The 17,097-nt window shown below is 45.5% G+C and overlaps 1 protein-coding gene across 5 annotated transcripts in view; it reads left to right on the top strand.

Annotated features, from left to right (window-relative positions):
- Nucleotides 1–17,097, top strand: part of RAP1GDS1 (Rap1 GTPase-GDP dissociation stimulator 1) — a 180,885-nt gene that overhangs the window by 51,184 nt on the left and 112,604 nt on the right. For 4 of the 5 annotated variants that reach the window (XM_053255245.1, XM_053255248.1, XM_053255247.1 and 1 more), the window contains exon 2: nt 1,516–1,626. In XM_053255245.1, coding sequence (XP_053111220.1) covers nt 1,516–1,626 — 111 coding nt within the window. The remainder of the gene's footprint in view (nt 1–1,515; nt 1,627–17,097) is intronic. The other variant, XM_053255246.1, reaches the window with a different exon arrangement.

The following is a 17,097-nucleotide window of genomic DNA, read 5'->3' on the forward strand; positions in this document are numbered from 1 at the left end:
GTGCTTCAGACGATTGGTGTGAAGCACCAGGAGGGTCCGTGCGGGGAAAGCGGGCTTAGCCCGCTTTCCTCACACATGAGCAATTGCTTGTTGCTGGGTGATGAGCGGCTGCTCCGGTCAGGCACTCACACGCCCAGCTGCAGCTCCACTGGTAGCTCCGGGGATGGAGGGGAGTGCTGCCGCGTGGTGCCCCAACACCCCAAACCCCAGGAAGTGGTGCCTTCCTAGGGTCCCCCCTCCCTCTCCCTTCCCACCCCGAGTGTGCTAGTCACAATTGCAAGCAGCTGCGGCTGACACATAAATGAAAGCACGAGGTTAACTGAGCACTTGCTCCATTAACCTCATTTAAGGGGAGGGGTTGTTAGGTGGGCTAAGCTCCAGGGAGCCACAGGGCTCGCCCGCAAGCGGGTGGTTCCCACGGTTGATCAAAACTGGGCTGGCCGTGGGTAGACCGGTTTTGATCAGTCGTGTGAATAGCTTCAAGGAATGATGCTAGCATCACAGTGGTGCTTTCTAGGGAAAACAAAAACAAAAAAACAAGAGCTGACACTGGGAAGAGCAGCAGCGCTTCATTTTCTGTAAAACAAAACCCAAAGAGCCAGCATGGTGTAATCATGGAGAGGAGAGCTGGTCTTGTGGTAGCAAGCATGACTTGTCCCCTTAGCTAAGCAGGGTCTGCCCTGGTTGCCTATGAATGGGAGACTTGATGTGTGAGCACTGTACGATATTCCCCTCAGGGGATGAAGCCACTCTGGGAAGTGCATCTAGGTTCCAAGTTCCCTCCCCGGCAGCATCTCCAAGATAGGGCTGAGAGAGATTCCTGCCTGCAACCTTGGAGAACCACTGCCAATCTGTGTAAACAATACTGAGCTAGATGGACCTATGGTTTGACTCAGTATATGGCAGCTTCCTATGGACTAGGACCTGGGATACCGGAGTTAGAATCCTCATTTGGCTATGAAACTCACTGGGTAACTCTGGGCCAGTCACTTCTATCTCAGCCTAAACCACCTCACAGGGTTGTTGTGAGGTTGGTGCCTCCCACAGTAAATAAATAAATAAAGCCACTGAGAAAATGCCTCCACTACCAAAAATCTTTGAGAATTTCATTCCACTCTTGAAACGGATGAAAATCATCCCACCCCAACCCAATTTAACAACCTTCAAAACCGGCTGCAAAAATGGGGTTGGGGTGGAGGTTTGGATTAGCACCAGTCCACGAACTAATTCCGAGATGTTGGCCGAGTGCTGGGAAAACAGCAAAGGACGTAGGGGAAAATGTCGGTATGGAACCAAAGGGCAGCTTCAGGGCTGCCTTCATTTTTCACAGCCAAAGCAAGCTCTTGCCCTGTTGGCATCAGTCGGTGAGAGAGACGAAATAGTCAATGCTTTCTTGTTGGAACCTTTCTTGGCATGGCCTTATCTACGCTGATTTGCACTTCAAGCGCATACGCTGTGTTGTTCTATCGGACAGACCATGGCACTGATTTTGCTTTCTCCTTCTTGTTATCCAAGCAGATAATCTAAGCGATGCCTTGAAGAAGCTGAAGATAACAGCTGTTGACAGCACAGCTGATAGCTTGGAGGGGTGCTTGGACTGTCTGCTTCAAGCCCTGGCTCAAAACAGTAAGTTTTATTGTTCCCTTCAATTTCTGACCATATGATTCAATCAATAAATGATTATGGAGGTAATAAGTGTATCAAATGGAATAAAACTGTAAGTGGAACTGGTGGAATAGCTGTTTGCATTGAAGAGAAACAGTGGCGGATGAGACAGGCTTTCAGAAAACTAAAATGCGGATATTAACAACAGCTTGATAATAGACACAGGCCAGTAGATAATGTGGCTGTTTTCCAAGCCTCCATTCAGAAAGCAAAGTGCAAATATTTTTCTCCCTTTCAAATCAGTGTTTCATTATTAACCTGAAAAGCATCGCTTTGTTCCCTTGTTCAGGACCTGGAATAGCTTTGTGACCCAACCAGAATTCTGTGATTCAAAAATGCAAGTTGTGTCGTTACAATACATGTAGCATATTTGCCTACATTTCAGCTGTATGCTGCAATCGGATTCTGAATGGTAAGGGGTCACAGCTAAGTGGTAGCACACATGCCTTGCATACAGAAGGTCCCAGGTTCAATCTCTGGCATCACTTGGTATGTCTCAGAAAGACTGAAACCCCGAACAACTGCTGCCAGTCATTGGCTGACATGTTCTGCAGCATTAGTAGGAAATTAGTAGTTCTCACAAGAGGCTGTCTCTGAGCGCAGAGTGTTGCTGAGATGCCAAATGAACACAGAGAGGGAGAGGGAGCTATTTTCATTGCTCCCCTGCCCCCAATCCAAAAGTACTCTTTTACTGTCAGAAATGACTGAGGGCTATACAGTCCTCAGGGACATATTTCTGGCAGTGAAAAATACTTTCGGAGGGAGGGGAGAACACCAAATATCACTCCCGCTTTCCTTTCTGTGTATGTTTGGCTTTTGCAACACTCTGGGCTGAGCTCCAAGGCAGTCTCTTGGGACAACGCAGCTCCAGTTCAACCCTGCTAACGCTGCGGAACATGTCAGCCATTGTACTTGATATTGGGCTAGATCAGGGGTTCTCAACCTTGGGTCCCCAGATGTTGCTGGACTTCAACTCCCATAATCCTCAACCAAAGGCCACTGAGGCTGGGGATTATGGGAGATGAAGTCCAACAACATCTGGGGACCCAAGGCTGAGAATCCCTGGGCTAGATAGACCAATTATCTACCACTGCTACTACTACTTTTATCTATATACTGCTTTTCAACAAGTTTCCAAAGCAGTTTATGTAGATAAATAAGATGGTTGTCTCCACAGGGCTCACAATCTAAAAAGAAACATAAAGTAGACACCAGCAACAGCCACTGGAGGGATGCTGTGCTGGGGTTGAACAGGGCCAGTTGCTCTCCCCCTGCGAAATATGAGAATCACCACCTTTAAAAAGGCTCCTTTTTGCTCAGTTAACAGGGGCCAACTGACTCCATTCTGCCTAATAAGACAGCTTCATATGTTCTGTGACAAAATCTAGGGAAAGCAGAATTTGGATTTTAAGATGAATTACCTTGTGGATTGTGCGGAAAGCAAATGCTGACGTTCATTGGGAATTGAAAATGACTAATGAGGATTAGGAAAGGAGAACACAGAAAGCTGTGATAGACATAAATCCAGATTATTGTTACCCTAACTTGGGACTAAACTTTTGCTTGATGTTGGTTTTCAAAATACTTTATTTGATATATTTGGTTAATTATGAGGGCTAAAAATATATTGGTATGCTTTCCTCTTCAAACTGTGATCAGAGCAAAAGAGCTCATTCTAATACTTCGTATGGTACTGTATTTACCTGAATCCAATTCTAGGTTTTTTGCTGTTCCTTTTGGGTAAATAAGGTATAACCTGCATTTAGCCTCTATTTTTAAGGGAAAGGAAAGGAAAGGTTGTGTCGTCGAGTCAGTGTCGACTCCTGGCAACCACAGAACCATGTGGTTTTCTTGGTGGGATACAGGAGGGGTTTACTGTTGCCTTCTCTTGCGCAGTATGAGATGATGCCTTTCATCACCTTCCTGTATCACTGCTGCCCGATACAGGAGTTTTCCATATTCTGGGAAACATACCAGCGGTGATTTGAACCACTAACCTCCTGCTCTCTAAGCAGGCTGCTTCCCCGCTGTGTCATTAGGTGACTGGAGTTCATGTTAAATTCAGGGTTGTTTTGTATTCAGGTAAATATGGGTAGTCCTTTCCTTCTGACTTATCCCCTTCCTGATTTCATTCTGTCATGTACTCTTGCATTCCTACAGAACTTCTTCATATTTTTCACCCACTGTGAGTGGTTGGTCGGGGTCAGATCCCATGGGTTTAAGTTTCAGGGTTGATAGGGAGGTCATCCTCCCTATCCTCTGATAGTGGCATCAGAGGTGAGCAACATGGCCCAAGACAAAAAAAGGTTACATTTCATAAGCAGTAGTTGAAATCAGAATGGCAGAAGTGGGCAATGTAGTCCAAGGCAGACAAGAGGTCTGATTCTAAGGGCAGCTTTGTAGGGTGAGGAGCTTAGCCTGACTATGAGATGCATACCTGATGCTGAAAATTGTGCTCTTCGGCTAGGGTTTTATGATGACTGGTGGAGCCCAATTGGTTCTTGGCATCAGCTGACTGCACTGAGGAGGAGGAGAGCTGATCTTGTGGTAGCAAGCATGAATTGTCCCCTCTGTTAAGCAGGGTCTGTCCTGGTTTGCATTTGAATGGGAGACTACATGTGTGCGCGCACTGTGAAATATTCTCCTTAAGGGATGGGGCCTCTTTGGGTAGAGTGCTTGTATGCATAAGGTTCTTAGTTCCCTCCCTGGCATCTCCATAATAGGGCTGACAGAGACTCCTGCCTGCAACCTTGGAGAAGCCGCTGCCAGTCTGTATATAGACAATATTGAGCTAGATGGACAAATGGTCTAACTTGGTAAAAGGCAGATTCCTATGTTCCTATGACACCTGCCAAGACCCATGCCAAGATTCCTGTCTGCAACCTTGGAGAAGCTGCTGCCAGTCTGTAGACAATACTGAGCTAGATGGACCAATGGCCTGACTTAGTATAAGGCAGCTTGCAATGTTCCTAGTCCTGAGTCAACCTGTGTTGCAGCATACATGGTGCCCATGAGTCAGTTTAGTCTGCAAGGCTTGTAGCAGGTATGTAGTTCTGGTGATACGGAGCTAAGATGCTTAAAGTTATAATTTGGGATCTTCTTCCGACCCTGGCACCTTACATTAACTTGTTTTCCATTCACCCACAGCTCATCAGTGCTCTCTTGTTCATTTGTTCTTTATACGTCTTTGAGCAGGGATCGTGGCCTGACAGCTGCATCCAACTGCTAAAGCAGATAGTTGACTTTTTTCAGCCTTGCCAAAGTTAATCAGTGCATGGTTAAAACGTTGCTCATGATTTCACTTAGAAGGAACAAGTTGTTCTAGTAAGAACTAATCAGCCTACTTTTCTTTCACTGTCTCTACATTTGGACTAAATTTGGTGCAAATCCAGGTCCACAAGTTAGATCTCTTGTGCCTCAAAGGTCATGAGCCCCTGGTGGCGCAGTGGTAAAACTGCCGCCCTGTAACCAGAAGGTTACAAGTTCGATCCTGACCAGGGGCTCAAGGTTGACTCAGCCTTCCAGCCTTCCGAGGTCAGTAAAATGAGTACCCAGAATGTTGGGGGCAATATGCTAAAATCATTGTAAACCGCTTAGAGAGCTCCGGCTATAGAGCGGTATATAAATGTAAGTGCTATTGCTAAGTGCTATGTGTCCACCATCTTGGATCGGGGGGATGTCATTCATTACAAACTGCACCATTGAGGTGTCCCTGTGTGTCATTCACTACAGCTGTTCCAGATTTGATTCAAATCAGTTAGATAGTCCTCAAGTTAGTGCACTCGTGCTTCAAAAGTTTATGCATCCACCATCTTGGATGAGGGTGGGTGACATCATCACAAACTACACCATTCAGGCATCCCTATGTGTCCCTACAGCTGTAGCAAATTTGGTTCAAATCGGTTAGGCTGTTCACAAGTTATCAAGTTAGCATCACAAACTACCCTATGTGTTCCTACAATTGTACCTGATTTGGTTCATATTGGTCCAGGTGTTGCGAAGTTGATCGGGGGTGGGGGGTTGGGACACCCGAACACACACAAAATGCTGGGTGATCTCATAAGCCTACTGGAAAGCCTACTAAAAGGTGTGTGTGTGGGGAGTCTGTTCAGACTGTAAGAAATTGTAATAAATTCCCTCTCTCTCTCAGTTTTTGTATGTAATTGTAGTGATTCCAAAGCAATTACAGGGCTGATGAGGTTTAGACTTTATGACAGAATATCCTTCCATACCCACTGTCTGGAGAATAGAGTGGCTCCTGAAAATCCAGAAGTCGGCCACATCTGTCTTCTGAGGTACTTAATTATTGTTGCATCATTTCATTCTTAAGTTTCCAGTCTGACCTCCTAATGAGACTGCTGGCATATTAATTCCAAGTACAGAAACATTTCCTACTGGGACCAAACTCACAAATACCCATCAGCTAATGGTCCCAGATGGTCAGCTGTAAGCTGAACCACCGATCTGAAAACTTATAATTGGCTGAACCACTCAGTTCTTCCCGTTTTTGTCTTTGTTTTGTTTGGTTTTTTTCTTTTCTTTTTTACATTACCTCACAAGATTTAAGGTTGTGTCAGTGGAGTTTTGTTTTGTTTGTTTAAAGAAAAGACCCCCAGGTGGGGCCCTGCATGAAGACTTAAATCTTTAATTCTGGTGCATTGTAGTGAAGAATAAAATAAATTCTTCAATTAACTTAACCTTGCTTTGAGGAATATATTTTATTTATAGAGAGTATTTTTACCATTAAATCCAGGGCAGCTTCCAACAATTAAAGCAATAGACATAACAAGATAAAAACTCTGCACAATAACTTTGCAAGTCTGACCAGGTTGCTGTTAATTCTTACAGGAGATTAAAAGCTTGATTAAACAAACATGTTTTTGTCTTTTTTTGAAGGCAAGCAAAAGCTAGCAGTGGTGAGCTTCTCTAGGAATTGAGGTCTACCAAACTGGAGCTACAGCTGTAATTATGTGAATAATTAAAAGTAGGCCAATTAACTATAATCTCTGCAGGCCCTCTCAACCCCTCTATGGAAGAGCTCCATTCTCACTGTAGTTAGACTGAGTTGCTGGATCATTCTTATGCAGACATTTCACCTCAGGAGTGCAGTTTTCTGGACATCGCATATACAATGTAATTGGATATCAGTTTTACAAAACTCCTTAACAAACAACACCTTTAAAGAATCTCTGTGGCAGCTATATTGGTTCCCTATTATTTATTTATTCATTCATTCATTCATTCATTCATTCAATCAAATTTGTACATCACCCTAAACTTTCGTCTCTGGGCGGTTAACAATAACATAAAAACAAGTTAAAACATACACAAAAATCTTAAAACAATTTTAGACAGTCTGAAAGTCAAAAACATTAAAACTTAAAAATGTAAAAAGCTGAAAAAGTTAGAGTGAAGAGGTGGGTTTTTAAAAGCCCAATCTAATTCTTGAGCAAAACAACATTTCACCATCCCTTAAAGGAATTGACTTTCCCCCACTGCTAGGGAAGAATTTTACACATACGGTCATCCCTCACCAGCTGCAAGGGTTGTATCCTGACACAAGCTAACCCTTAGAAGATTCGTGGTTGGTGAGCAATTGAAATCAATGAGAAACAGGATTATGGGAACTGCGCTTGTGAAAAGACTGAAAAATCAAAGAAGAAATACAAAAATAAAAATAAAAAATTACCCAATGTCATCCGGAATCCTTTAAAATAACCAAGAATAACAACATAGGAACATAGGAAGCTGCCATAAACTGACTCAGACCATTGGTCTATCTAGCTCAGTATTGTCTTCACAGACTGGCAGCGGCTTCTCCAAGGTTGCAGGAAGGAATCTCTCTCAGCCCTATCTTGAAGAAGCCAAGGAGGGAACTTGAAACCTTCTGCTCTTCCCAGAGTGGCTCCATCCCCTGAGGGGAATATCTTGCAGTGCTCACACTTCTAGTCTCCCATTCAAATGCAACCAGGGTGGACCCTGCTTAGCTATGGGGACAAGCCATGCTTGCTACCACAAGACCAGCTCTCCTCTCCTATAAGGAGAGGCAAGAGGATATATAAGCAAAAATATATGCAAGAGGATTCCGCAAATTGAAACTCTAGAAAATGTTGGACCCCCCAAAATTGCTTGAAGGCACTTTTGAACCCCCCCCCCCCACAAACCACTAAAAGTCACTTTAAATCATGACAAGATGGCAGGGTCAGCAAGAGGAATGAGCAGATTGAACTCTGAACCCCTCAAAATTGCGGAACACCTCTCCCCCCCCATCACTAAAAAAAAATCTCACCAAACCACGGATACCCGGGTCATGATTGACGAGAACAGTCACAATTTCCCTGTCATGGATACTCAAAACTGCAATTGGGATTGGTTGGCAAGGGATGACTGTACATGCAAATAACTAAAAAGCAGGTACACAAACAGCAATTTCTACAGGCCTTCTCAACCCCTTTCTGGAGCAGCTCTTTTTCTTCCTGGTTCTAGATAGAGTTGCTGTGACATCCTTAAAGCTGGCAGCTCACCTCAGGAATGCTACATACTGAGCATGCTCCAGTTAAATGAAGAAGAGAAGATTGGTGGGATTGCTAGCCTCTATTGGTAAGAACATAAGAACATTCCTTGCTGGATCAGGTCCAAGGCCCATCTAGTCCAGCATCCAGTTCCACACAGTGGCCCACCAGATGCCACTGGGAGCCTACAGGCAGGGGTTGAGGGCATGCCCTCTTTCCTGCTGATACTCCCCTGCAACTGGTATTCAGAGGCAACTTTCCTCTGAGGCTGGAGGTGGCCTATAGCCTTCCTACCAGTACCTGTTGATAGACCTCTCCTCCATGAAGTTGGTAGACTCTCCTCCAAACCCCTCTTAAAGCCATCCAGGTTGTTGGGCTGTCACCACACCTTGTGGCAGAGAATTCCACAAGTTGATTATGAGTTCTGTGAAAAAATACTTCTGTTTGTTGGCCCTAAATTTCCTGGCAGTCAATTTCATGGCATGACCCCTGCTTCTAGTGTTATGTGAGAGATAGAAGAATTTCTCTCTATCCACTTTCTCCATACCATGCATGATTTTATAGACCTCTATCATATCTCCCCACAGTCATCTTTTTTCTAAATTAAAAAGCCCCAGGTGGTGTAGTACTTCATCATAAGGAAGGTGCTCAAGGCCCCTAATCATCTTGGTTGCTCTCTTCTGCACCTTTTCCAGTTTTACAATGTCCTTCTATGGTGACCAGAATTGTACGCAGTACTCCAGATGTGACCACACCATAGTTTTGTATAAAGGGCATTATAATATTAGCAGTTTTATTTTCAGTCCCCTTCCTAATGATCCCTAGCACAGAATTGGCCTTTTTCACAGCTGCTGCACATTGAGTCGACACTTTCAACGAGCTGTCCACCACGACCCCAAGATCTCTCTTCTAGTCAGTCACCGACAGCTCAGATCCCATCAGAGTATACTTGAAGTTGGGTTTTTTGGTCCCAATGTGCATCACTTTGCACTTATTATTTATTTATTTAACACATTTTTATATCACCCAAAACACAAGTTCTCTGGGCGGTTTACAACAAAACAATAGAAACAACCAATACAAAGATTAAACCATTTCAACAATTAAAGTTTAAAATGTTAGAACTATTAAAACACAATTAAAGCAATATCTAATTAAAAGCCTGGGTGAACAAATTCATCTTGCCTTTTTAAAAGATGTAAGAGATGGAGAGGCTCTTATATCAGCAGGAAGTGTGTTCCAAAGCCTCGGGGCAGCAATGGAGAAGGCCCGTCCCCGAGTAGCCCCCAGACAAGCTGGTGGCAACTGCAGACGAACCTCTCCAGATGATCTCAGTGGGTGGTGTGATTCATCCCAAGAGGACGTTCTCTTAAATACCCATGGCCCAAGCTGTTTAGGGTTTTCTAGGTTATAACCAAAACCTTGTACTTTGCCCGGAAACTTATCGGCAGCCAGTGTAGAACTTTTAAGATAGAAGTGATATGGTCTCTCCGAGATGACTCAGAGGCCAACCTGGCTGCCGCATTCTGGACTAACTGCAGTTTCCAGACTACATACAAAGGCAGCCCCACATAGAGCGCATTGCAGTAGTCAAGTCTGGAGGTGACCAGCAGATGTACTACTGTTCTGAGGTCATTTATCCCAAGAAACTGATGCAGCTGGCGTATCAGCTGAAGCTGATAAAAGGCACCTCTGGCCACTGCCTCAACCTGGGACACCAGGGAGAGTTTTGTGTCCAGAAGCACCTCCAGACTGCATACCTGTTCCTTCTGGGGAAGTGTGACCGCATCCAGAACTGGCAGATCAAAATAATCTCCCGAGTTCTGACATTGCACAATAAGTACCTCCATCTGGTACTGAATCTGGATTCAGCCTCAGCCTGTTACCTCTCATCCAGCCCATCACTGCCTCCAGGGAGGCATTGAGGGAGGTTTTGCCTTCTCCTGATGTTGACATGGAGAAAAAGATTTGAGTGTCATCAGCATACTGATAACACCCTGCACCCAATCTCCTGATGATCTCTCCCAGCGGTTTCATGTAGAAGTTAAACAACATTGTAGCCCTAAGGAACACCATACCAAAGTTCAGTTTTTGAAGAACAGTTCCCGAGGGACACCATATGGAATCTTCCTGAGAGGTAAAAGTGGAACAACTGCAAAGCAGTGCCTTCCACCCCAACCTCTTCAGACACTCCAGAAGGATACTATGATCGATAGTATCAAAAGCCACCAAGAGGTCTAAAAGGACCAACAGAGTCACACTTCCTCTGTCAATTCCCAATTGGAGATCATCCATCAGGCCAATCAAGGTAGTCTCAACCCCATAGCCCACCCAAAAGCTGGTCTGAAATGGGTTTAGATAATCAGTTTCATCCAAGACTGCCTGGTGTTGGGAGGCCACCACCTTCTCAATTACCTTGCCCAGCCACGGAAGGTTGGAGACAGGCCTATAGTGGTCTAATAATTGTCCCCTTAAGACAAAGAGGCATCCTGCCATCTCTCAGAGAAGCATTTATAATCTCTACTAGGCCTTCTACAACAACCTCCTTGCCAGATAGTATTAGCCATGTTGGGCAAGGGTCAAGAGAACAGGTGGTAGGCTGCATCGCTCCAAGCAGCTTGTCCACATCCTCATGAGTCACAAACTGAAACTGATCCAGCCTAACCACATAAGAGGAGTCTTTGGGCACTGCAATAATTGTGGGGTCTAAATCCAAGTGGTCCTAAATACGAGAGATTTTATCCACCAAAAAAATCATTAAACACGGCACAGCGGGTAATAGATGGTTCCAAATTCTGATTCAAAGGAGGAGGGGCACTCATTAGTCGTCTCACAACCCTGAACAACTCCGCGGGACTTGAACTTGCGGATGCAGTACGGGCCGAAAAGAATCGCTTCTTTGCCGCCCTTATTGCCAGAGCATAGATCTTCAGATGTGCTCTATGTTGTAATCTGTCGGATTCGACAGATTCTGTGCGAGTCTTCCTCCACTTTTGCTCCAGTCATCTACCTCGCCATTTCAGCCCCTGTAGTTCTTCCGTATACTAAGGGGCCAATTTTGTAGCAGGTTAGAGAGGACACTTAGGTGGGATCATGTCTACTGCCCTGGTGAGCTTGCTGTTCCAGTTTTCCACCAGATCATCAACAGGATCACTAGCAGAGCCAAAACTAAATCCCTCCAAGGCTTCTTGGAACCCTATTGGATCCAATAACCTTCTCGGGTGGACCATACTAATGGGCTCCTCGCCCCTGCAAAGGTGCGGTGTGACTGTGAGTCCAACTTTAAATAGATGGTGCTCCATCCATGACAATGGGGAAATTACAGGAGTCCCCACCCACGGAACACCACCCTGATCAGAGTGAAAGACCAGATCAAGCGTGTGACCTGCAATGTAGGCATGTGCGAATCAGTTCGGGGGTTCTGTGGTTTGGTTTGAGGGTTTGATGGTTTGGGGTTGAACACACACACACACACACACACACACACACACACACACACACACCCCATTCTGTCCGGACTGGGACCGAACAACACCCCCCCCCGTTCCTGATTTTTTTTAAAAATGGGGGGGAAATTACCTCTAGTCCCTTCGGGGGGCTTCCTAAAGGCTGTGGGTGTGTGTGTCCGTGAAGGTTCCGCCTCCCCCCCATCAGCCTCGGTAATCACCGCCGTGGCCTGTTCGGCCCGCTGCACTTTCTGACCCATTTGGGCCTCCGTATACTGGCGCGGCGACCATTTTGCCTGCCACACATGCACAAATGGCCTCTCCAAGGCCTGGCATGGGGGACCCCACTTCTTACTTCCCTCCATTGTGAAAACTCTCCATTTATACCTACCCTCTGTTTCCTGTCTCTCAACCAGTTCACAATCCACACATGTACTTGTCCCCTTATCCCATGACTGCTAAGTTTTCTCAAGAGTCTTTGATGACAAACTTTGTTGAAAACGTTTTGGAAGTCCAAGTATACTGTGTCAACTGGATCACTTTGATCTACACACTTGCTGACACTCTCAAAGAACTCTAAAAGGTTCATGAGGCAAGATTTCTCTTTCCAGAAGCCATGCTGGTTCTCCCCCAGCAGGGCCTGTTCTTCTGTGTGCTTAACAGTTTTATCGTTGAGAATGCTGTCCATCAATTTGCCTGGAACAGAGATTAATCTAAGTGGCTTGTGATTTCCTGGATTGCCCCTGGATCCCTTTTTGAAAATTGGTGCTACATTTGCTACTTTCCAGTCCTCCGGTACAGAGCCTGATTGCAGGGATAAGTTATATATTTTAGCAAGGAGGCCGGCAATTTCACGTTTGAGTTCTTTAAGGTCTCTTGGATGGATGCCTTCTGGCCCTGGCAATTTGCTATCTCTTGTCACTTCTATCTGACTCAGTTCTTTAGTCTCCATCCCTGAAAAGCCTCGTTCAGGAACAGGTATATTTCCAGTATCCTCTGCCGTGAAGACAGATGCAAATAACTCACTTAGGTTCTCTGCTACCTCTGTTTGTATGTTTGTATATTACATTTATGAACCACCCCATCCAAAGGCTCTGGATGATGTACAACCTCCTTAATAATATTCTCCTTAATAATCCCTTATTAAGAGCACGCAGGGCATACTGGGGAGACCCCTGAGCTGGGAGGCTGCTTTTAAGCCTCCCGGCCGGGGGTCTACTCACAAGTAGCCGCGGTGCAGAGCTGCGCTGTGGCTACTCACGAGCAGATAGCCCGGGTTTGCGGAGCGCTTGCGCCGCAAACCCGGGCTAAGGGGCGGGCTACAGGAGCGGGTTAGCTGCTCCAGAACCACCAGGCTCGGCTGCGAGCCCGGTGGTTCTGACGATCACAAAAATCAGGCTAGGATTTTCCTAGCCTGATTTTTGTGATCGTAAGAATAGCCCCATTGTTTTTCCATTGTGTTTATTTTTCAAATGAACTTGCCATGACCTTTTCCTATTTATATGTTTGGCATCTGCTAAGTGTTTTGAATCTAGTAACCAAATGTTTTCCTGTTTCTGCTATATAGTTTTCACCACATTCTGTACAGGTAATTTTGTAAATAACTTGTTTTTGCTTGTAGATCCCTTCCCCATTTTCACAGACCAGGCAGACTTTAATTTCACACTTTTTATTTTATAGTCTAGATTAGTGTTTCTCAGCCTTTTCGGAGTCAAGGACTGCTAAATTCTTCGTGCAGAGTTTCAAGGACCGCTACATTCTTTGTGTGCAGTTTCCCGGACCAGCAGTTAGTAAAGGGGTTCCAAGTTTAAGTTTATCTATCTATCTATCTATCTATCTATCTATCTATCTATCTATTTATTTAACAGACTTCTATACTGCCCAAAACCTGCATCTCTGGATAGTTTACAATTAAAATAATAAGAAAGCCTGGGTGAACAAATATGTCTCCATTATGTCTTCATATGTCTTCACCATAAGGGTGATATTATACCCAAAAAGAGAGCTGATGTATCCAAAGCTGATATAATTTTTGCTGACTGTTAAAGAATCTTGACATGGAAAAAGCCAAAGTGTACATGTGCTATTGCTGTGCTTTGATTTGGGTAAATTGTGTGCATACTATGGTTTCCAAATGAATGGGAGATAGTGGTGAATGAAATGAAAGGCATTAAGAGAAGGAAAAAGAAAGTAATCTGGCAAATAAATACATCTAACAAAGGGTTAAGCAACATCCATGGAATCTGGAAGATGGAGGGTAGCCACGATCTTCATGAACATTTTGTCATACAGCGGAAGCAGCAGCAGGAGGAGCAGGGCAGCTGCAGATGCCAAAAAGCAGAGCCAGAGCAGCTGCCGCCAGGAGCAGGGCAGGGGGAGACAGACAGAAAGGCGTGCAAGCCAGACCTGCAAGAAAGAGAGTGCTGGAGTAGTGAGAGCAACCCCCAAGGACACCGAGAGGCACTCCAGCCCAGCCGCGCATCCCCTTTCACGTGTGGTGTGTGTGTGGGAGGGTCTGCTGGGACCCCCCTTTTTTCTTTCCTCTCCTCCTCCTTCTCCCTGGTTATGTGTACTAGGGATGTGCAAAAAATTTCGGGCACAGATTGATCTGTGCCCGAAACGAGCAATTTCGGGTGATTCGGGTCCAAACTGAATCACCCCCGATGTCCCCCAATATTTTACGGGGCCGAGCCGAATCACCCCTGATTCGTGCTTGAAAAATTCGGGTGATTCGGGATGACATCTCTTTGAATTTCCCGCCTTTTTGCCTCCATTGATTTGAATGCAAAAAGGTCTGATGTGGCGTCAGCTCGAATTTTGGGTCCCAGGGGCAAAATAGTGGGGTGGGGTGGTAGTGCCTGATGGATGGAGGCTAACACCCAAATTTCAGGGGAATTGGGCAAAGGGCTGATTTTGGGGAAAATTTTGAAGTTTTAGTATCTTTGGGGCAGTTCAGGGACATAGCGTGGGATCTGGGCAAAAAGAGTGGGGTGGGGTGGTAGTGCCTAATGGGTGGAGGCTACCACCCTAATTTCAGAGTGATTGGGCAGAGGGCTGATTTTGGGGGAATTGTTGAAGTTTACACATCTTTAAGGTTCCCCCATAAAGAAGCATTGAGGTGTCAGCAAATGTATAGCTTCACGCAGGGGGCAAAGGGGTGGCCTAGAGCAGTGTGGGGTTGGTGGTAGTGCCAGGTAGGGTCAAGGAAGCTACCTGAATTTTTTCAAAGGATTTGGGCAGAGGGCTGATTTTTGGGGAATTGTTAAAGTTTACGCGTCTTTAAGGTTTTTCCTCATAGGGTATACATGGAGCTTTCAGCAGCCCCATAACTGCACTTGGGGGTGCTGGGGTGGCCCGGAGTGAGTGGTAGTGTAGTGCACATAGGGTGCCAACCACCGCCATGGGTTTCTAACCCATGGGGTACAGGGTTCTGTTGTTTCAGAGGTATTCTGAGTGTGGATTCTATGATAGCAAATTAGAGTGGATTCATGGTGTTTCATTGAAAATCTCAAAATCCGAACCGAATCAGGGGTGATTCGGGTAGCCCAGATTCGGGCACAGAACAGAACGGGGGTGATTCGGTTCGGGTCCCGAACCGAATCACCGAAAACCCGAATTGCACACCCCTAATGTGTACAGCGTTGCCCAACTCAAAGCTGGGGATCCGAGCCAAGCAACCACAGTGAGAGCAACCTAACGCCCCAGCGCTGGGCAAAGCATGAAATTCTGCTCGCCTCCTCATCTGTCGCCTCTGCCGTGTATCCCAGCGGCTGCGAGCCTTCCCCCCTCGCTCTTTGCATGGCTTTTCTGCATCTGGCCCCCATATAGCAGCCTCTCTTCCTGCACCTCCAAGCTGCTCCAGGAAAGAGAGGGGGAGACTGTTGGTGAGAATCTCCTCTCTTTCTCTCCCCACCACACCTCTTTTGTATTTTTATTGTCAAAGGGAGACCTTTGACGAGAACCCTCTCTCTCTCTCCTCCCCTCCACCACCTTTCTTTTGTATTTTTGCTTTTCTACCAGACAGTCGCTTGGGACTTACACAAGGGCACCTCTCCTCCACGAGCCTTCCAAGTGGGAATTGGTAGCCTCAAGTGCACGCAGTAGGATAGCAGCATGTGCAGCAGGGCAAAGACAAGGCGGAAGGCAGGCACCTGTGTGATACTCTCTTCTGTTTGCTTTGTGCCACTGCAAAGTTGAAGGATTTTACCAGGCATGATCGGAGTTGTTTTGTTGTTGTTTTGCGGGGCGGGGAGTGGGTTTGACTCAAAGTCATGGACCGGCACTCAACCCTCCGGGGACCAGCAGCGGTTCAGGGACCGGTGGTTGAGAAACCATTCTTACTAATGGCTGTTTCAAAGTCTTGTTAGTTATGCATACTACATTAGCCTTGATCCCATGTGTTCTTAAACGTTTCTTACACTACCTAATAAAGTTGTTTTAAATAAAGGGGTTCGTAAGCACAGGTAAAACTGCCACATATTTGGATCTCCCGTTCATCTTGAGGGAAATTTCTACCCATTTGTTTCTGCTAGATTCCTAGCGTTTTCTATAGCCTGTCCCTTATGTTCCTGAGATGAAACTTCAGCTGCACTTTTAACTTTAATTTTCACTGTTTGGACTTTGATTAAAACCATTTGATTTGTTAAAAATCACCCGCTTACCAATTTCTTTTGTGGGTTGGATGTAGGTAGCACTCATCACGCCCTACCACCCAACCCACTTTGTTGTCCCTAGGAGCTACCTATTGGGAACAATGGGGTGTTTCGAGTTTTCCCATTGTTCCCTATGGCCAAAACACTCAAAACGTATTGAGCTGTTTCATCAAAACAAACAAGCTCGACTGTCCATTTTAAATGCACATTCCTAGACCTAAAGGTTCATTTAAAGGTAAAGTGTGCCGTCAAGTTGATGTCGACTCCTGGTGCCCACAGAGTCCTGTGATTTTCTTTGGTAGAATACAGGAAGGGTTTACCATGGCCTCCTCCCACGCAGTATGAGATTATGCCTTTCAGCGTCTTCCTATATTGCTGTTGCCCGATTTAGTACCAGCGGGGATTTGAACCGGCAACCTTCTGCTTGTTAATCAAGCATTCCCCCACTGTGCCACTTAATGTTCTCTTATACATTGTTAGATCCTTTTCTACGCAGTGATAGTGGAACTGAGTCTGGTTTGATACATTTTCACCTGCCCTTCTCCTACTTTGTCTCCCTAGTGGCTCATTACCTTTTAGCTCCCGCCCCCCTCCTTTTTTTTTTTTTAGTAGTGCTGTCTATTCCAAACAAAAAGTCCATAATGAGGCAGTTTCTCTTTCATACATACACACACACATAGTCTTCAGGAATTTTGCAGGGAACAGCAGATGGGTGTTCTCTTTCTAATGGCAAAAGTGACAGGATCCTTGTTGCATTCGTATGTGTTTCGTGATCCAGGGCTGTGACAGCTGTGGGCAGGCTTCTGACTCAAACGCGGAACA

This window comes from Hemicordylus capensis, chromosome 5 (genome assembly GCF_027244095.1).
Source record: "Hemicordylus capensis ecotype Gifberg chromosome 5, rHemCap1.1.pri, whole genome shotgun sequence".
Classification (NCBI taxonomy): domain Eukaryota; kingdom Metazoa; phylum Chordata; class Lepidosauria; order Squamata; family Cordylidae; genus Hemicordylus; species Hemicordylus capensis.